At 38.4% G+C, this 21,574-nt stretch overlaps 1 protein-coding gene across 2 annotated transcripts; it reads right to left on the reverse strand.

Moving 5' to 3' along the window:
- Positions 1-3,401: 3,401 nt before the first annotated feature.
- Positions 3,402-20,273, reverse strand: LOC138015861 (major facilitator superfamily domain-containing protein 12-like). 2 transcript variants are annotated; one of them, XM_068862988.1, is made up of 10 exons: positions 19,456-20,273; positions 15,702-15,810; positions 15,005-15,089; positions 14,021-14,187; positions 13,007-13,099; positions 11,627-11,719; positions 8,831-9,004; positions 8,242-8,351; positions 6,840-6,979; positions 3,402-4,855 (listed from the first exon to the last, which is right to left on the reverse strand). In XM_068862988.1, exons 1-10 carry the CDS (start codon positions 19,980-19,982, stop codon positions 4,788-4,790), a joined length of 1,566 nt encoding a protein of 521 aa, XP_068719089.1. In that variant the 5' UTR covers positions 19,983-20,273; the 3' UTR covers positions 3,402-4,787. The 2 variants fall into 2 exon arrangements, with proteins under 2 accessions (XP_068719089.1, XP_068719090.1); XM_068862989.1 differs by having other exon boundaries at positions 14,021-14,151; positions 19,456-20,271.
- Positions 20,274-21,574: the final 1,301 nt, after the last annotated feature.

The following is a 21,574-nucleotide window of genomic DNA, read 5'->3' on the forward strand; positions in this document are numbered from 1 at the left end:
AATAATAATAATAATAATAATAATAATAATAATAATAATAATAATAAGAAGAAGAAGAAGAAGAAGAAGAAGATGAAGAAGAAGAAGAAGAAGAAGAAGAAGAAGAAGAAGAAGAAGAATCATCATCATCATCATCATCATAATAATCAATAATAAAACCAATAGACACTTCGCCACTCGCATCCGTGAACATCTCGCCTCCGACAAACATTCCCACATCTTTAAGCACTTGAGAGGTTTTGAAAATTGTCGCTTTCGGTGTTCAGAAGACTGTTTTAAAATCCTCGACTCTGCTTCCACACGTTTCCAATTGAAAATTAAAGAAGCCATGCATATCCTTTGGGAGCAGCCATCTATAAATTCCCAAGTCAAACATCTTAATTTATCCCTTTCATACTAATTAGTTTCTTTTCTTAGCTTAAATAGTCTGGTTTTTCTGTTTTGTTTCGTGGTTGTTCTGTTCTCGCCTTCATCCTTAATTATTCATGTTATATCTCACTTTGTTACACTATTTATTGCTTAACTTTAGTTTATTTCTCATTGTACAACTGACGATGGATGATGTTTCATCCGAAACGTGTTGATTAAAGATGAATTTCAAAAACATCGTATGGATCATCAAAGCAATAATAATAACAATAATAATAGTTAAGTAAGAAGGAGAAAAATGTATAATTGCGGACATTGCTATCCCTGGAGATAGTAGGGTACATGACAAGGAATTTGAAAAAATCAAAAATTATCAGGATTTGAAGTGGAAGATTAGAAGAATGTGGAGTGTAAAAAACGTGGATGCAGTACCGGTTGATGTTGGAGCTCTTGGAAGTGTTGTGGGGGCTGTAGGAAGAGAACGATGGATTCAGTGAAAAATTGGAGATTAGGGTAAGAATTGGACTGTTGCAGAAAACTACGCTATTGGGAACGGCCAGAATTTTAAAGGAAGGTGCTTGACTTTTAAGTACCAGGAGAGTGTCCCCAGGGAACCCTTGGTTATTTGCTCGCAACTGTAGAGAAATCAAACCAAATCAACTCATATCACATCATAGGTTGGTTTTTTGAGGAGAGGGAAAAACCGGAATAAGTGGAGAAACACCGCCCGGAGCAGAAACTCGACCCGCATGTGACTCGAACCTGGGGCCCGTTTCTTGAAACTCCCGAAAACTTTTCGGGCCCGAAAAGCCATCTGTGAAATTGCCTACCGTTTGTTTTGGAAAGCCAATCTTTTAACATGCTTTCAAGGTAACAAAAAGAAAATTAACTGTGAAGTTCGACGAATTAAATGCCCTCCGTTCTTGAGTTACAAAAGGAATCGTGACACCCGAAAATGGCCCGTAAAGTTTCGGGACTTTCGAGGAACGGGCCCCAGGGCTGCATTCAAGGTGGGAGACGAGTACTCTCACCACTGCGCCATCTCCGCGTGTGGGTTTTTTTTAAATAATTTCTTGTAAGAAAAAAAAGACTATTGCAAAGCCGGGGCTGTAAAATTGACTTCTGCTTTGACCTTCCTTGGTTCTCGTTCTTAACTGGACAATTTAAGCAAATGTCTCTTACAGAAACCTGGCTCCAGTTGTCCAAACGATGGATAATACATCACTGAAGTGGATAAGAGATAGCGAAACCAAATGCGCTATTCGATGGATAGTGATTTATCCGCTTGATAGCGTTATCCATCTTTTGAACAACTGGGGCCTGGAACTTTCAGGTGGCCTCATCCCAAAATCACTAGTGTTGACAAGCAGTTTTACTACGGACGACCGGCAGGTTTTCTTGTATTTGGCAGGTGAAGTGCACTGGAATTGTGATAAATAGGTGCGCAATGCGTACATTTCAGTCTCCATCAAATTCAAGGATTGTCGTGTTGAATTCTACCCGGCAACAGTCAAGGAACCACTGAACCAGAGGCGACTAAGTGTTTTAGTGTTTTAGCAAAAGTTAGTAATCCTGGGTCTACATCTGATTGTATGCATTAAAGCGCGCCTTAGCATTTCGCTAAGACGCAGTACGATGGTACTTCCATTTTTGTTCTCCGGCGCCTCAATTCTTTCCGTCAGCCTCGAGAACAACGCTGACTTGTTTGGCCAGTTATGAAATACGCACAATCGTACTTGAGGGCCATTTTGTATTCGTCGACAATCACTTTCTATCATTTTAAATTCTGAAACCGTGCAGAAGGGTAGAAAGTCAATCATTCTTTCTCCTTGGGTCACACTGGCCAGGGAGAAAGAATTGATTAGTCATTGAACGAAAATATATAAAGTACTTCGAGCTTGCAGAATTCTTTAATCTCTACAATTCGCGGAAGCCTCGTTGGGCATCTACCATCTGACAATATACATGGAAATATATTTCCATTCTGATTTGCTAAAAGAAATGCACTTTCCAGGTAACACAATGCACAAAAAAGGAAACAGCATTCCGATTGGTCAATGATCAAAGAAGTCTCTGATGGTCAATCAACTGCGAGTCCTGGATAGCACAATATTTGCAAGATACGCGTGTGGCATGCGTTCCTTCCGTTTAACCATCTCGATTTTTTTCATGTACGTCATGTCTAAGTAATCACATTATTTCTCGGGCTATTTGGAATAAATAACCACTTATAAATTTTTTTCCGAGACTACAAATTGGACTCGCCCTTTGGACTACGCAATTTTGCTCGTCTTTAAAAAAAATGCTAACCTCTTACTAACCGAGTGCGAGGGCCGTACTGAATATTGGCCCGAGGTCGTGGCAGAATAAAAAACACGACCGAGGCCCAGTATTCTCCAGTACAGTCCCGAGCAAGTGAGGTTAGCAAGTTGTTTATCATATGGGATCGTTTGTTTGAGCGATTGGACGTTTCTCCGAATGTTCGTGAATGTTCGTAAACTTCGTCTTCCATCAGCGAACTTTGAAAGGTAACCTTTTACATGCAACACTTAATTCCACTTGCTGTAATTGAACTGTTGTGCTGAAAAAATGAATTCCGCTTTTTGAAGCTTTTTGTATTTCGCTCAACTTGAATTTCCCGGGAGCGACAAAAATAAGGAGACGGACTGTTTCCATGGTAATGGTCCGTAATGTAAAATCCCGACCGAAAACCAGCCAATCAGAGTGTTTCATTTGGCCTGAGAATTGCTTGCCATATAATAATCGTGCTTATATATTCCAAATTGCACTGACTCGAAATCATGTGATCATTTATGCTTAAACCCAATGCGCGCAAATTGAATAAATTGTCATTAGTAGCAGTGGCATTATTGTTGTAATTTCTATATTGCTGGCGGTGGTAGTGGTAGAACTGCAGTGATAGCATAACAGCTAAATAGCAAAAAAACAACAAATCTGGCCAAGATGAAGATCTTCCCAGAAAGAAAATTCTTAAGGAACTTGGGTTCAACCGAAAACAAATTCACAACAACTAAAACTTAACCTCTGACAAAAGTTTATTTAATAAATTCAACTTTGCACCAATTCAATTTCCATATATCTATTTTATAAATTAGAAAACTCAAAACTGATACCCTCAAGTAAGCCAGTGAACATTAATTCTACTTTAAAATTAATTCTACTTTAAATATAAATGAAAAATAATTTTCATAAGAAAAACGGTAAAGACTTGTTTCCATATCTCAAAATGCTCTTGGACGTAAGGGGCCCGGGGTGAATGTAGTGGGTGAAGGATACAATACTGAAACAAACCAAACTTTTACAAAAATATGCAATATGCTTTATATAATGTTTAGACCTAAGGTTAGCATTTTTGTATGAGATTGGGTTGTTTCAGTTTTGTTGTTCCAGGCCCCTCACGTCCAACGGCACTTTGAGATATGGAAACAAGTCTTTACCAAGAAAAACTCCGAACTTAGACTCGCTTTCAAGAGGAGGCAGACATGAACTCGGAAATGGCCTATTTTGCTCAATCAACCAACAAACTTATTTAATAAATTAATTTTTTTTTAAATTTGCACCAATTTAACATACACCATAATTTAACATAGATTTATTTTATAACTTAAACTGAGACCTTCAGGTAAACCGGTCGAAAAAACTTTGAATATTGAACATAAGCCCGGTCCATGTCAATCACAATTTAAGAATTCCTCAAATAAATTTGTTTTTATAATTATGTAAGATTCTTTCCCCTAGAAAAAAGAAAGGGGCACGTTTGCCTTTTAGTGGGATATAAATAACTTCTATATATTTTGTTGAATTTCTTTTGCTCAATTTAAACAATACGTATACTGAATATTTCTCCGTAAACACTATCAGTGTTTTAAAGGGGCAGTGTCTCGCTATTTGAGTCAAAATTAAAAAAACTAAAAGACGTCTTTGCATCAATGAAGACCAAGAAATAATGCTGCAGTTTTGTTGCCAATGGCCATTGAAGTGCACCGAAGCTATTCTTTGTTGTTTGCAGCCAAGCCTTGATGAAGGGGATGGAAATGGATTGAAACTTAGAAAAATTGGTCAGTTTTTTCACGTTTGGAGACGTTGTCCACTGAGTCGGCAAAACTTAAATACGAATAGCTACTGTGAGTTACATTCGAATTCGAATGTATTCGAATGTGAGCTACAGAACTAATTTAGATTTTTATCCAGTTTTGACCAAAAAACAGTAAATTTAGCATGACAGTGCCTCTTTAAACTACCTATGGGATCCTTGATGCTTGGGAAGAGTGCAACGTCATGATCCGGTAAAACATCTCAAACTCAATCACTGCTCCAATATTCAGCTCTTCACGTTACTTTTGAACACGACTTATCTCCAAACCTCAGAAGAAACTGCTTAAAGCAAACTTACATTGTTAAACCTCTGTTGATTTCAAAAATGGCATAACGGAAAAGTCCATTTCATCTGTGCGGTCTTGTTCCCCTAAAACGCAAAAAACACAAGCAGTGTTTGTGGCGCACCTCTTTTCTTCCACGACGTTCGAGAATCAAATTAAATATCCTGACCAATCGCAACAGCGGTCTATAGGGTGAAGAACGAATTGGGGGCATGTTTCTCGACAAGTCCCGATAACGTCTCTGGCGAGAAAAGTCACAAGTGAAATCACCATACGCTTGTTTTAAAAAGCCGGTCTTGTCGCATGCTTTCAAGATAGCAAAAAGCAAAAACGATTAAGAATATCGATGACTCAAAATATCTCCCTTCTGAAGATACTTTCAGAATTTTAACACCCGAAGAGTTTCGGGACGTCTGAGAATCGAACTTGTCACTTCCGCAAATCGCAAGATGCGCTCGGACAGAAGTCAGTTGGGTAGTTTCTCGTTGGGTCATAGCCTTCATAAAAAAGATCTCTCATTAGCCTCTTTTGTTTGTCAGCATTTGTACATTACGCCATTGTCACTTCCGTTCCAAGAGATGGTAAACCACCTGTAGCGCTTTGTCACTTGTCACGCAAAATCTTCAACAAAACTTCTGGGAAGAATAGTTTTTAAAAAAAGAAATGACCGACTTGGCTGCGGATAAAAATTGGAATGACTCAAGATGGAGGATATTATACCAAACAGGCCGACGGCACCTGTTCAAACACATCTCTTAAATTTAAGGTGATTCCTCAGTATTGCACTGCGCATCCCGTACTGCGCATATGGTGTGTCAATATTATTTTATAAATTGATCAAATTTGCAACATGGTAAATATGGCGTACGTCGATCATACACGCTGATACAGTTCGCTGAAACACGTAAAAGAAGTTGTGAATGACCCTTAAATCGTTGCGAATAAGCGCGCGCATTCCGAGAACACGGCGAATTTTGTTGTTTCGATCTACGATAATTAAACGAGCACGGTGACCTATATTTTTTATTGCATAATTTTGTTGTACAAATTATCCCCTATAAAAAAAATTATCGGAAGGAAAAAAGATGTAGCTAAAAACGTACATAAAGCCCCTTACCCAGGGATATAAAATTAATTATGATCTTGAAAACAACGACTCCAGAAACGTTTTGAGCCGACGTCGTTTTAAGTTGAGTGATTTTTCCATACACTATGTAAGACAGTGTTCCATATGCTGTACCCTTTCTACCTATCAGGTGTTTTTTTCACGTGTTACTTTAAAAACCCTCTCATTAGCTACCGCAACATGTACCCTGAGCCGATGAAATTACGCAAGTGAGTAGTATCAGTACAGGCATCAATGGGCTAAGATTGGCCCATTATATCTCTTAAGCAAGCACGTTGGCTTACCTTTTTTATTGTAGTTCACAACACAGGGATTAGTAGGAAACATTCAGGGAAAGTTTCAAGAAAATCGTTCGACAACTTTTTTTTCTGAGGAATCACCTTAACCCATTTCAGGACTCCTCAGATTCCCGAGGGCACCCCTGTTGACGAGTAAATCTGTTGGCGTTAGACAGTAAAATCTGTTTATTCTCACCCCACTCAGGAGTCAATGGTACAATAATCGTTCCAATTACATAGATTCATGATATCGTTCCAATTACATACATTCATGATATTCCCTAATTTCACGATCGCGAGTATATCATTTGATTTTACACTAGAGGACGTCTTAGACGACTAGTATAAATAAGGGAATTAAGGTGGACGCATTAAACGTCAGACAAATTAAACGTCTCAAGTTAAGTGCGTCTAGACGACGCACTTAACAGACGTCTTAATCGTCTCAGACGTCTAAGCCGACTAGTGTACAGACGAGACGCACTAAACTGGGACGCACTTAGCAATGAAGGCCAAACCGCCTCTTTGGTGATTAAATCCCAGTATCTTTTGAAGAAAATCATGAATTTGATTTCTAGCCGTCACAGTTAAGTGCGTCCCGTATTTATATTAGTCGCGCGTACGGCCAGATGTTTAATGCGTCTGCACGTATTAGACACAACTGACCTGTAACTTCTCGCTTCACATTTTTATTTTGATTTGGACGATACAGAAACACAACAACCAGGAAAGCTACCAATGCCTCGACACCAGGAAACACGGAAAAAGCGCCTCTGAGGTACTGAGCACAGGGTTCCCCGCAGGGCCTGAAAATATGAGGTTAAAAAAAAATTAAGGAGGCTCAAACCCAGGTGGGGGGGGGGGGGGGGGGGGAAACCCAAAAAAAAAAGACGGGGGTGCTACTCGTACCTTCTAGGGGTTACAAAAGCGGTTTTGGCACCACTTAGGGTGTTCAGCCTTAAAAGGTCCACAGCGGGAGCTTTAGCGGTACCTTTTAGGCTATTGAGCCGAAAAAATCATGACAGGACACATTTGATAATTAACTATTTTTTAACTTTGTCTAATTAAAACCTATAAATTTGGTTCCTCTTAGGGGTGGAAAAAATTCATGCCACGCCCACTAGACAGCATCTTGTTACCTCTTAGGGGTTCTTTTCAATATTTTCGACAAGCACCCCCGTACTTTTTATATGGGAGTACTCCCCTCCCCCAGGAGGCGGGGGAGGGGGGGGCTCAAACCTGCTTCAATTCTTTCAAGAACCTGCACTATTAGAAAGATTTACTAAACAACACTGTAGCTACATGTATGTTGTGGTTTCATGTAAAACAGCAATTATTTCTTAACAGAATGTTCTCAACTTCTAAGTGTGACGTCATAGGTTACCATAGCAACTGATGATCTATCTAAAAACATTTTGTATTTTGCCTTTGAATGCTAAATCTCAAAAACTAACTCTGTGATGTATTATATTTTACTGCTGGAATGCAATTAGCAGCCTTAAATGAGACTGCAAAATTTATAAAAGTTCTCAGAAGCAAATTAATTCAGGGCTGCCTTCAAACATGAATAGTTAAGGTGGCTCTGAATCCAATAGAGAATTTTACCCTTGTTTAAAGAGTTTCATCGTAGGCTGCTGATCACTTAGCAGCAATGAAAAATGGAGGCTACCAGTGTTCATTTTTGAGATACAAGCATTTCCATCAACCCATTGGCATTTCCATACAAAATATAGGGAATTTTTGTTGACTTTCATGCTTCTATGGAAATAAGCTTTAAAGGAAAGGACTCCAAAATGGCTTTAACAAATTAAAATATTTTGGAATTGATTTCAAAGAGTGACAAGAAATATGGTTTTAAACCATTTTTGTTGTTACCGGTATTTAAATGTGCAAATCTTGGGGACATACAAGCGTAAGAATCCAGCAGCCAATAAGACTTTGGTTGGAACATTAACAACAATAACCTGTTACTAGTTTATTGGTATCTTTGATCGAGCTTACCAGTTCCTATCGGTCCTTTGTTTGCCAATTACTGGACATAAAAAACCTGATTATGATTATGACCTACCCTGTCGTTGAATCCTGTTGTGGGTAGCTTTCTTGTAATGCGAAGACAATAAAGCCAAGGGCCAATTTGTCCATTAAAGCACATACTCCATACACAAAGCCACTAGATTTCTGCAAAGACGAAAAATAACACTCTGATTGGCAAATACCCTGCTGTGTATTAATCAGTCCAGAATCTAATGCCAATTATTAGTAGTGAAAGTTATTATTAGCAGTAAAGAAACCCTATATTCTTTGCAAATGCAAGTCTGAAAGAAAAAGCCTATTTTAAAACAAATTTTACTGTGTTACAGCTGGGTTACATGTAATTCTGTTTCTGATTCCACCATTTTCAGTCATGTGATTTTTTTTTTTTTGTATTATGCCAAGAGATACAATATTATTTTGTTGTCTAGCAGAGCAAATTCACTCAAAGTAACAACCCTGGACACTACCTTGTTATTTATTTTGGCCCGTTCTTTCTTCTAAGTATGCAAATAAATGTTGAAATGCCTGTTTAACGGTGGACTGCAAGAACTTACTTGTTACAAACATACAGAGACATTTTGCTATTGAATCATGTATTACTAACTGTAACAAACTTAACTTACTTTATCATTACCAATAGTGTCAGCAACCATGGCCAATGATGTCACTAACATTATGGAGTTACCACAGCCCATGATGATTGTTGGTGCATAAATCATATCCCTATGTGACTGAGGGGTGAAATAAAACCACGTAGAACTTCCTATGACAATCACTGTACCAGCACAAAACAACACCTGAAAAAAAGTTGATAATCAATGTTGCCTACTAGAGTCACTTATGATAAACAAGATTTATATATAATTATATTAAGCCACTCTCATGGATATTAGCTGCAACACCTGAAAAATTACGGTAGCTCCAACAGGATTTGAACCCATGCTGACCTCTGCGATGCTGGTGCAATGCTCTACCAACTGAACTATATATGAAGCCACACAGTTGGCAGCAGGTCAATTACATACAGTCCTTACACGTACCGGTACACACAAGCCAAATAAATTGACCTGAGCTCTCAACTGGGGTGGGGGGGGGGGGGGTATATCCCTGGGTGGGGAGGTGTGGCACGGCCCCTCATACCCTGACCCTCTTTAAGACAAATATCGCTGATTTTCCTACTCTGTTTAAGACAGAATTCCGATTTTTGATACCCTGTTTAAGACATTTAACCCAGTTTAAGACGAAAATTGATAAATCGATACCCTGATTAAGACAAAAAATGCAGAGGTCATGGCTTCAAATCCGGTTGGAGCCACCTGAAAAATTCAGGTGTCTTTAACAATAATAATAATAATAATAATAATAATAATAATAATAATAATAATAATAATAACAATAATTAAATTGACTCTAATTATTAGAGACAATTGCTTGAATTGCCCTGCCAAGTGCGAGGGTCACTTCTCCGTTATAACAATTTTGTCTTAGACTCCTCGTAGTCCCTTCTGAGTTAGTTGAACCGCCCACTTTGGTCGCCCAAGCGAGCAGAGGGAAGTATGATGACTGACCAAAGATATGGGGACTGCACAATCTTCTGTACGCAACGCGTTCAGAATCTGCCAATCTAATTAATGAAAGTAATGACAGATGGCTCCGCCTATTTTATTGCTAATGTAAATACCGGTAAACACTGAAAGGCGTGGGAATATCTATATGCATGTCGAATTCAATCAACTATTCAGAAAGGAAACCGCATAAATTAAAACTACTGAATTTAACTTAGTTATAATTTACTGTTGGAGTGTTTTGACAAGTTTCGACGGTGTGATGTTTGGGACAAATTCTTGTTTAGAATGGACCACAGTCACCCCTCATCCTCTATCATTAAATCAGAGAAGTCAGAATACAGAACTTGTTCTGCAGAAAAGAGATTCATGCAATACTCGTTTGAAGCCATGTCCTTCAACAAATTCCCCTTCTTCTCGAACGCAACTATCCATAGATAATCGTTATTTGACCGAATCTGGTATTCGGTGAATGATGCGACAAAGAACTATAATTACCACGATCGATGGCATTTGATTTGGGTCACTAGTTTCCTTTAAGATATTACAACCTCTCATAAAAAATGTTCTTTCTGAAACCAAGCAGTTGGCAGCACATCCATAACATACTTGCCTGATGGGAGACCTTGGGTTCAATATTATTTTGTGTTAGCACTTGATCGAAACCGCAAAAAAAAAATCGAAGAGTCAGGTTGACGTCATATTATCTGACAAGAAGCAGTCCATTAATTGTCAATGGACCAATCCAAATTTCCCATTGCTGGTGCAACGGGAGATTCTGAATGCATCGGTTACAAAAGATCGTGCAGTCCCTATATCTTTGCTCAATCATCATTCGATCTCCCCTCAGCTCGCTTGCATGACTAAAGCAGTAGGTTCGACTAACTCAGAATTGACTGCGAGCAGTCTAATTTAAATTTGTGTAGAACGAAAAAGTCCATTAATACAAGTAAGTGAATAGTCTCACAGGAAAACTGGTCATTTACTGGTTACTAAATATGTTGGAAATATTAATCCATAAGCCAAAGTGCCCAATTTAAGGATTTTGAGCTACACTGTACCAACATGTTTAAAGCACAAGTCACTTGTTACAAAACCTTTATGTACTAACTGCTGAACTTAGGACTCATTAGGTCTTGTTAGGCCTAAAAACGATGTTTAGGCCTTTTAGCTAGGTTATAGCCAAATTGAAGGCTTTGGGTTGCTTCGATCGGTATAGGAAAAAAATGACCTCCAATGTGTGACCTATGGAATGTGACCTGCATTTTAAACTGCCAACACTATACCATATTATTTGCAAAAGCAGTGATGTACGCACTAATAATTCTTACTCAGTGTCTTGCAGTTTGCAAAACTATAGAGCAATGCTTGACTTCATTTAACCCTTTCACTCCCAAGAGTGCCACTTATAGATTTTACTCTGTCTAACGCCAGACAATTTTACTCGTCAATGGGGAACCCCACGGGGGTGAAAGGGTTAACAACAGCTAGATTCACTCAAAACTATGTCCCCATTAACCCTTTCACTCCCAAGAGTGCCACTTATAGATTTTACTCTGTCTAACACCAGACGATTTTACTCGTCAATGGGGAACCCCATGGGGGTGAAAGGGTTAAATTACGTACAATTTTGTAGGAGCCCCATATTCCATTACATGTATGTCAACGAGCCTTTTAAGGAAATCTAGTGCCTTGTTTATGGCACATTGTCAGGCAGAATCTTACACTGCATGCATGTACATGTTTTTTTCCTTGCAAAAATTACTGAACTGCCTGTCATTTCAGCAATATTGATCAAAACATTGAATGCATGGCTGCCAATTGTAATGCAAATGAAGTATTATTTACACCAACCTTATTGGAGAAAAATTTGTTAAAATGTTTTACCGTAGCGCTCATCAAAATACCACTGATAAGGATCATAAGAGGAAAATAAGCAATGGCTTCCTGTTGAGGAAAAGGGGTAATGGTTTGTTCCGTGATATATTATTGACAGTGAGTCAAAAAGAGGGAAAGTAATTGGGTCCATTATGGAAATTTGTGTCCTAAACCAGTCTTAGAGAGTAGTTCAATGGTACAGCTGGCTCAGACGAGTCTCTTAAAGCTCACTAATGGATTCTGATTCTGATTGAGGGATGCTTGAAAGGGTTTTCCATACAGGTGGGGTTTGCAATAGAAAAGGATTGCAAGACTATAATACCCGGTAATATCCTTTCAGTAGGGAAAACATTTATGACTATAAATACTACTGTCAGACAATTTTTTAAGGGTGTCTGCATGTGCACATGAGTCCCCAATTGTTGCCAGCTTGGCAATACATGTACGCTACAGCTCTGCTCAAAGACCCAATAAAATTCAGTTTGGGAAACATCAGAAACACTAACTGATGCAAGCAACTTAAGAATAGCGCGTGGCTTAAGTACTTTTGAGTCCTACTCACAGGGAGCAGTAGAACTTGGTGCACCCAGTTGTTGCCACGTCATTGAAACCCTTCTTTAGAATCACCGTTTCTTTGGTTGGAAAAAACTTTCCTATCTGGATTCACCCTGTGATGGACTAGTATCCCATCCGGGGGGAGTAGAATACCGGTAATCCTTAAGTCGCTTCATGCTACAGAAACCGGAGATAAGTGCCGGCCTGGTGGGCCTTCTAGGCTCGTAGCGGACTTTACTGGGAGCAGTACTCCAGTTTTTTAGTATTTCCAAGTATTTATTTAAAAAATACACTTTTTCATTCACTAATTCACGGGTTTTAGCATTCACTCTCTCTCACAATAATTGTTTCAGTTTCAGTCCTGGCTGTGCATGTGGCAGGTCAATGATTTTATATTGTAACCTGCATCCGTTTTTTGGCCTCGCTCTCATGAGTTGCCTATGATGCAGTCAGTAGTGGATCATCTGAATGACAAGTAGTCAGATCGAGGATCATGGGTTTGAATCTTGTTGAGAACATTACTTTTACTCAGATTTTCTCTGAGTGTCTTCCATTGACACTTACATTGTCAAAAAAGTAAGAATAAAATTTACATTGTCTGGAACATTTCAGTATTGGCATACAGTGTAATTTACGTTCATGGCACAATTTTTAATTACAGGGGAAGTTTGAGTGCCTGTTACATGCTGAGAGAAAAACAGGTTTAATTTTGTATTATGGATGATAGTAAACAGGGATCAAACACTGAGTATATAATTAGGGAAACAAAGTGTTCTGACAAAGATAAAGAAGATTAATTACCTTTTGAAAGTGAAGTGTTTCCGTCAAGTACATGGGAAAATAGGACTGACTTAGATTCACTATATTTTGTGTTGCCATGTAAATGAATACAAGCTGAAATAAAAGAAACAAAATATCTTTAATTTGTAACTATTGCTTCGTTTTCATGAAAATGACAGAAGACTGAGAAAGCAGGTGCCTAGACTTCACAACCCTCGGCGAATGCTGGTGCAACATGCATGCGTACGAGCGGGTGAACTAAGGTCAACATTAACAATTACCGGTAAGCTTACTTGTTGACGTACATCCTTGTGAAGCTGTTTGCTAAGAGTATGAGAATTATCTCCTTAAATTTTAACCATAGCAGTTAATTCCTTCCAGCAAATGGAGGTGGAGTTTTTAGAATAATATACATTGTAAAAAAAACATTTCATTCACCTCAGACGGGATAAACTTGAACTTGCAATTATTGATCAGGTCCCAACCGGCTTGGCACCTCGACAGCTGGTAGAGCAAGCGCAACGCAATCGCAATGTCACCAGGGTTTGCATCCCATATTCAAGACAATGCATGTCTGACACTTGCAGACTGCAGACTAACCCTAACTTGCAGTTATTGAAAGCTTAACAGTTTGAAAGGTGGTGCTAATAGCCTTAAAAATTGTTCATCACTGAGCGCTATTTGAAATCAGTGCTTAGTCTGCAGTTCACGCGTACACCTCATTCAAGCCTGGATTTTTTTGGCCTTTCCTTAGTTAGTAATTTGCAATCTGCTTAAGTTGCTCAACTATAATTGCGATGATCTTTCCAACTATCAATGGAGATATTTTTCTACAACAAAACGTTTACATGTATAGTTTCACGTCAAATTCTTTTATAGAATAATTAGGATAGTACATGCACTCTCATTGGTCAGTAGCTGCAGTCCCCGGGGTTTGCATTAACTGTCTCAAATTCTCCCATTACTCCGGCCCCCTTGTGTTTAGATGAGGCTATGTAAACACAGGAAAGGTCCTCTATTGCTCAATATTGTTACCTTGTAAAAGTCTGGTTTTTTTAACCACTCTCTCCAAGTCATTTTGTGTTGATCATTTTGTTCATGTGTTGCTTTTCTTTGAAGTTCAATATCAAGTGCTTGTTTTTCGAAATCCTTACAGCCTTGAGAATCTGCAGATGGAGGTTTTAACTTGCCTTTGTCATGTTCTACAATCAATCAAACTCAATTAAATCCATCAGTTTAAAGAGAGGTCGATGGGGAACTGACAGAGACTAAAGGGAGTTTAAGCAAAGCCATCGGCAACGATATGTCAACAAAAGCGTCATTCCAAACTATAAATTAGTGCTATTGCAAGTATTTTGCAATTATTCCATCTTGTTCACATATTGTACAATACAGGCGAACTAGCCTGTAACTGCATGCATTGGATGGATAATCTGAATGGTTTTAAAATGAAAATAGAAAATGAATGGTTCATTGTATGTTCACATATTTGTTTTAAAAACTTAAATTTTGGTGATTTCACATTGTTGTTTTCTGGAGTGTGGCAAAAAAAGGCATTTAAATATTATTCTGACTTACTTTGTGTAATAGTTGTCACCATAGCTGTAATCTTTGCTTAAAGTTACTGATGCCTAATGCAGCTGTACGTATTGGCCAGCCTCCCCCAACGCGTTGCTCAGTCCCTCACAAGTGACATATACACTGTATATGTTTACTGTAGGTCTCTTGAGACACACCTACCAATGGTGTATTATGTACAAGTGCAGGAGGACAAACAAAAGGAGCTTATTATAATGAAAAATCTTATGTTTTCGTCTACCAACAAAACTGGTAGCGAATATAACATCACATGAAAACCACCTTGTATTAATTATATGACTCCTTCCATATTTTCTTGTACAGGGGCTTATTTCATCTTGATCAGTTGATCGATTCACGCTTAACTGATCAAAGTTTATATGCTAGACTAACATGAAAATAAACTCTAACTCACACAAAATTCCCTAAAACTCTACTGACCTCCAGGGTGATCAGCTTCCTCAACACCCCAATGGAAAATAAACGTAAAAAAGGATCCTGTCAACAATATGATGATGGACTGATACTGAAATAACAAAAATAGATAAAATATCAGTTTGCATGGGATGAAACAAAACTGAAATCCATGATGCATGTGCATGAATGGAAAGGAGCAAAAATGCCTGTTACATGTAGATATAATCATGGTGACTACGTGTTTCAAACCATGTTTTACAATAACAAACAGGAAACAGCAATTAAGCTGCTTCTTGTCAATCGAAAAAGAATGATGGAAACATTTCACCTTCCATCTTTTAAGCTCAAATAGAGCGATTCAAATTGAATTTTGGCAAACAGCATGTCACCTCAACTGATCTTAATGGGGCTGGATAATCTGTAAGCCAGCTCCCACTTCAAATTATTAACGCACCCATTTTAAAACAGTTAGCTTTTAATAACTGTGTGACTCGCATATGGACTCACATCGCTCGCCATGTTGGCTCGCAGCCATAGCTTGCATGACTCGTAGTCATGGCTGGCATGGCTTGCAGCCACTGCTCGCATGATTTGCATGGCTCGCTGGCTCGCACATTGTCCTAGCTCAATCTTAATTGTCCATATTGCCACAGATCTGATTGGGTGTCTCTTATGTATTGGTAAAAGATTATTACCCGTAATTACGTCTGTGTATGCTTACTGTAAATTGCTTCTGAGCTGACTCATCTATAGATTCTTCACTGTTTTGTCCTAAAAGAATCCAAGTTACTAGAAAGATGAAAACTCCACAACCTAATTTAAGTGCAGATCTGGAATATAAAATCAAATCAAAAATTATGAATTATCTTTACCACAGTAAGTAATGGGTACTAAATCTGCTTAAATTTTTGTCACAGATAATATTGCTACCTCGATCTGTCAGCTAATATTTGTGAGGTAGCTGAAATAGGAAAGTATATATAATTGCAGTTTAGTCTGATAATAATGTTATATCTGAATATTTAACCCACTAATGAGTAAAATCGTCTGCTTGGTTTAGGCTGGTTTGGGTGTCAAAGGGTTAAAACAAAACTGGATGTTCTTGAGGTAAAGACAGATAGAATTTTGGGCTGATCAGCTACTGGAAAATTGGCGAGTATAGTAACTATTGAAATGGAAAATTGATTCTTTTAGTGGCCAAGAGAAAAGTTTGTGAACAGTGCTTATTTATATCTTAATTATAGCTGCTTCTTTGATATATCTAGTACCTGAGCGGGCTGGACAATCTGCGAGCCAGTGATTCATGCAAGCCAAGCTAATTTTGCACCCATTTCAAATAGCGTTCAACTTGATAAACTCTTATATGAAGTCTAAGCACCCATTTTAAAACGGTTAGCTTTCAATAACTGTGTGATTTGCATGTTGACTCACCATCTTGGCTCGCATGACTGGCAATCATGGCTCACACCATGGCTTGCATGCCTCGCTGGCTGCTCACACATTGTCCAAACTCGTACCTTACATCCGCCGCCGTAGCTATGAATTTATGCAATGCTCAAGGTGCTTAGTAGTGGATGAGTGAAAAATAAATCATTTGAAACGACGGGAGGGTACAGGAGGGAGGAGAGAAAAAAGCAGGAAGCTGGAGAGAAATGCACAGCGCTACTTGTCGTCATTATTAATGAGTTAGATTATACTTTATATAATTAAGAAACAAGAACCCAAAGTGATATTTGACTTCACAGTGATTAAAAGCAGCATTAGCGTCTCCTGAGCAATCAAGCAAACAAAAAATTTGTGCTTGGGCTGAAAAACAGGCTTACTTCTAGTGAAATTGTAAATTAAGCCTTTCACAGTTGTTACGTCATGCATTAGGTCATGAAATGTCAAGTGGCTGTTGCGTAACTGCTGAAAGACGAGCCAAGCAACAAAGGATACACTTAATTAAGAATTACGTAGCTAAATGACCAATATCCAGAGATTCCAACCCAGTCAACTGAGAAAAAGGGAGGTTTGAGGAGCGGCATAGCCACGCTCGCAAGTGCCGCAGGCAGAACTCTGTAGGTGGGTCCGGGAGCATGCTCCCCTAGGGAAATTTTTTACGATATAGGAAGCCTCTAAAATGCCATATTTCCTGCATGTTGCAATCATATTCCATGGCAAATAGTGGAGTTTTTAACAGGCAGTGAAAGCTTAAGCCCCTAATTGGTCCCAAGAATAAACGCAAATGCCCAAAGTCAAGGCAATCCAGTGCGTTATCACGCCCAAAATTACCACAAGCTCATCATTGCTACCATGCCAAATGGGTAAAAATGGCTGAGAAACCACAGAAAAATGGCAAAGAATCCTGCTAAAAAGACTGGTTAAACAAAGAAATTAAAGCATTACGATCTTTCTTTGGTCAGGAATCGTTTCAAAAACTGGGACTATAATTATTAAGCGAAAACAGGAGGCCGGAAATCCTCGCCGAAAACAAGGGGGTTTCCGGCTAAAAAGGGAGGGTTGGAATCTCTGAATATCTGTTTTGACTTTCTTAATTTATAGGGGATGGGAGCACGAATGAAAGGGGTGGCAGTGCGGAGGCGGGATAAAGGTACAGCTAGGATAAAAAAAAGCAGGAAGGCCCCTGTATCCCCACCTTTAAATGCATGGTTTTTATAAGAGGGTTATATTGCAATTTATGCAAGTGGGCCTATTGCAGTCACTATAAATACTCTGGCGTTAGACAGAGTAAAATACTATTAAGTCTGGCCGGTTTCAGCCGGTTTGGACGTCAAAGGGTTAAGTAACATTAAAGTAACTAGAAATGTCATTCAGTATAAGCAGGGTCATGTATATACAACTCTCTTCATCAAACAAGTGTTCAGATATACAATATTTTTAAGTCCCATCTTCAACCAACAGGCACAAGAACTTTGAACCAATCACTGAGTGAAGTAATGCAAAAGCAAAGCAATTCGCTTATTACTTTCAACACTCAATTGAAAACCGCTCTAATGAAATCATTTGGTGCTTAATTTGCCTGGTCAAAATCAATTTGTGTCTTGAAATTTTATATGACTTGTTTTCTTAGTTTTGAATAAAAAAAGTAGCCCTTTCTGGGTCACTGACATCTGCACAATGACCCCACCCTCACCAATTCCTTCCCCCTCTTAAAAAGACTACTACCATTTCTGATCACTGCAGGGCATTGGTTTTTCTTTTTTTATTTCTTAGAGATAGAAAGAAACAAGCTGGGGTCATTTACAAGTTTGTTTCTTGGTTTGCATGTCAAAAGTATATACAAGATGCTTATCTAGTGTGAAGTATATGGAAACAGGATGTTAAAGCATTCCATATAATTCTTTCCATGCCTTGGCCTGTGTCTCACTCAATGAATGATGCTCAGCAAAAGAATTAAAACCCTTAACTATCAAATAATAATTTTATCCTTTACAACAGGAATGAATTTAGTGAGCAATACTATATTGTTTTTGCCTTGAAATATTAAAAAGGTTGTCCTTCTAGCTTATGGTATTTAAACCTCTGACTTCAAATATCAAAATGAAAAAAATTGAGTATTTTCATAGCCGATCACATGCAGTTCAGTGCAGCTGGGGGTAATCAGGGTATCTGGCTTAGAACATTGGGTTTTCAACAGTCAACAAATTGTGGAGAATCATGCTAAGGATACTGTGATAAAAATCTCTAGATATCCTTTCGGGGTTAAAAAAAGGGCATCTAGCAAAAGATGTTAAGCTAAAAAGCTTGATACATCCGTCAACCTATGTTTTGATACCGCATTTTTAGGTCAGCAAACTTTTGGCAGATTTTCAAACCGGAAATTGATCAGCCGCTGGAGCTGACGCAACATACATCTGCCTGCATTCCAACGTGAACGCTTCACTGAAGCCAGGCACCAACAAAATTGAGTTATTCTATTACTTTTCTTAGAGCATGCGAGACGACATTTTAATTTCCGACATTTCCGTGACCGGAGATAAATATTTATATACCAGGGTCGAGCAGAGATATATTTTGATTTGTCACTTCAATTGCTGCAATTGTTGTCCAAGGTTCGTCATTTTAACATAATGAACGCTTTTCGCAAAAAAAAAAAAAAAAAAGAAAAAAAAAAGATCATACGTTTGCTTACGTGTGAAGATGCGCGTGTACGTAATTCTACTCTTTTCGCTCATGTGAAGTCACAAGACCTTGAAGTCAACAGAGTCTGATTTTTTTAACGCTGCTTGTTTTCCGGTTTGTTCAACTCGAAGGAAAACCCAGCTTATTAAAAATAAATAATGCAATACAAGAACTTTTTTTCGCCGAACTGGCCGAATAACAAGAAATTAAATAAAGAGTTTGAGTCGATTATGAGATTAAACTTAGACGGAAGGCGGGATGAATCTTCTTCTCTCGTGACGCCGAGGATGAATCTTAAGCTTACATTAAATCTCGCTACTTTTACTGCTTATGGAAAAATATTAACATACCTTATTGCGCTCAACTCCACAGCATCTTTCGAGCGTAAGGCAACATGCGGGATTAACGACAAATGACTGATTTCAACCATGGGCCAACCGACGCTAAATAAGGCCGCAAAAACGCAATAATAAGCAACGGGCACCCAGTCCGGACTTTCATCATCGCAAACAATACAAGGACTGAAAACAAACGGCCAGATCAATGCTATTCCAGCTGATCCAAGGAGATGCCAGATCTTTCTATTTCCGTATTTCTTGGTAATTCTTTCAGAGAGTGACTTGTCGCAACCATAGCCTATAAACGGCGTAGAAATTGCATCGGCGATTTGGGAAGAAAGAAATATGTATCCAGTACCTGTTGCCGAGATTTTAACTATTTTGTTGAAGAAGATAATAAGGTAAGTAAACCAAGCCTGAATGCAGAGGTCGTTAAATACATGACCGACACCATAACATAACTTTTGTTTCAATGAAGTTTTCTCGTCTTTGTGAACTGACGGACCATTTGTTTTACTTCTTCCGCAAATCCAGACCATCCTGAGCTTCGCTTGAATTGTTTCTGTCGTCGACGTGAGCTCAACTTTCAACTCAGGACACAGCTAAAAAGGCTTTATAAGCATTGACGAAAGGGTTTTCATGGGGCGCGATGAGGCGCAAGGAAAGCCCTGTAGCTTTGCTATATTTGGAAGCAGTCATCACGTACTATTGTTTTTTTTGACGTATGATTGACAGTTGTATAGCAGCGACGGGCCGGAAAGAGAAAAAATATTGGAAGTTGCAAGGACCATGGCCTTATCGACGGACTCATCGTCTCGATATTTGGCTTTTGTTGCCTTTTCAAAAAGCAACAAACTTTTTTGGAGAATAACAGGAAACATTTATTTATTTTCGAACAAGGCAGCCGGCGAAGTGTAAAAACACCCAGCCCCGCCTCGACCGTTCTCTTACATTTTTGTCTGTTTCTTCTAATATATTGATACGTTTATATGTATGCGTGAATAAAAGGTTCTTTTTAAATAGTTGCTTCGATTTGAGACCTCTTTAAAATTGGATCATCGTAAATTGGAGGTTTTTATAGCGACCGGGCCAATAAAATCTGTTGTTGCTAAACTGATATAAAGATTGGCCTCAATTTTCATTTAATATTCGTGATTGACTTCACCTTGACTAAAATGTCATACCAAAGAACAAATATGAAATAGCTTCTGAAGCTCACGTGAGCTTGTTCCTTACTCATGGTGGTGTGATTTTATAAACATATGTCAAGGTCAAAGTTGATTTCAGCTGTGACTTTGAAAGTAACGATTAGAAAATGGAACAAAGGAACAATAATCAAATATGACGTGCATTGAATCACTTTCCTCACCTTCAATAATTTACATTTGAGGAAAACTCGAAAAAAAAAATGATCGGATTAACACCATCCCAAGCGCCGTTATGTAATGTTCACGTGAATGGGGAATGCTATTTTGAAGACTTCATTTGCATTTTGACATTTCTTAGCGATATTGCTTCAAAAAATTAACTTTTTGAAATGCATTCTCTTGTTTTTTAATATTGATAAATTTCGATATATTGAAATTCACATTACAACAAGGAATCTGAATCAAGACCTTCGTGCAAGACTTTTCGCCACAGGTGACACAGTTCCACAATTTGAGGAGTGAAGGGTTCATATGGGAAACCCCCCAAAATTAGTTACACTACATCTCATGTCTACTTGTCTGTATGAAGTGATTTGGGCTGTTATTCACTCCCTTCATGTTGAGAGGGCATCGCAACAGCCAGCTCAAATTATCACGATGGCCGAATGATACTGTTTTATCATAAGAAATTTTTAAGTCGGTTGATTTTATTTCTTTTTTTCCAAGGAGGCATGCCAGTCCATTGGGCTACATATTCGTTCATCTATAAGGCTTTATAAAATTATTTTCCATGATTTCTTAATGCATCATTGATTACTCCACTACAATGCCGAAGATAAAAATTGGGCTGTCGAAAAACAAGGGATGACAGATGTGCCAATGAAATGGAAACCATGTTTCACAACTTCGCCAAACCTTTGCCGTCATCAGGTCTTTTAACAACAAGGAAAATGATACAAATTCATGTTATTAGGGCCGGGCCG

The sequence above is a fragment of the Montipora capricornis genome, chromosome 9 (genome assembly GCF_036669925.1).
Source record: "Montipora capricornis isolate CH-2021 chromosome 9, ASM3666992v2, whole genome shotgun sequence".
NCBI lineage: Eukaryota > Metazoa > Cnidaria > Anthozoa > Scleractinia > Acroporidae > Montipora > Montipora capricornis.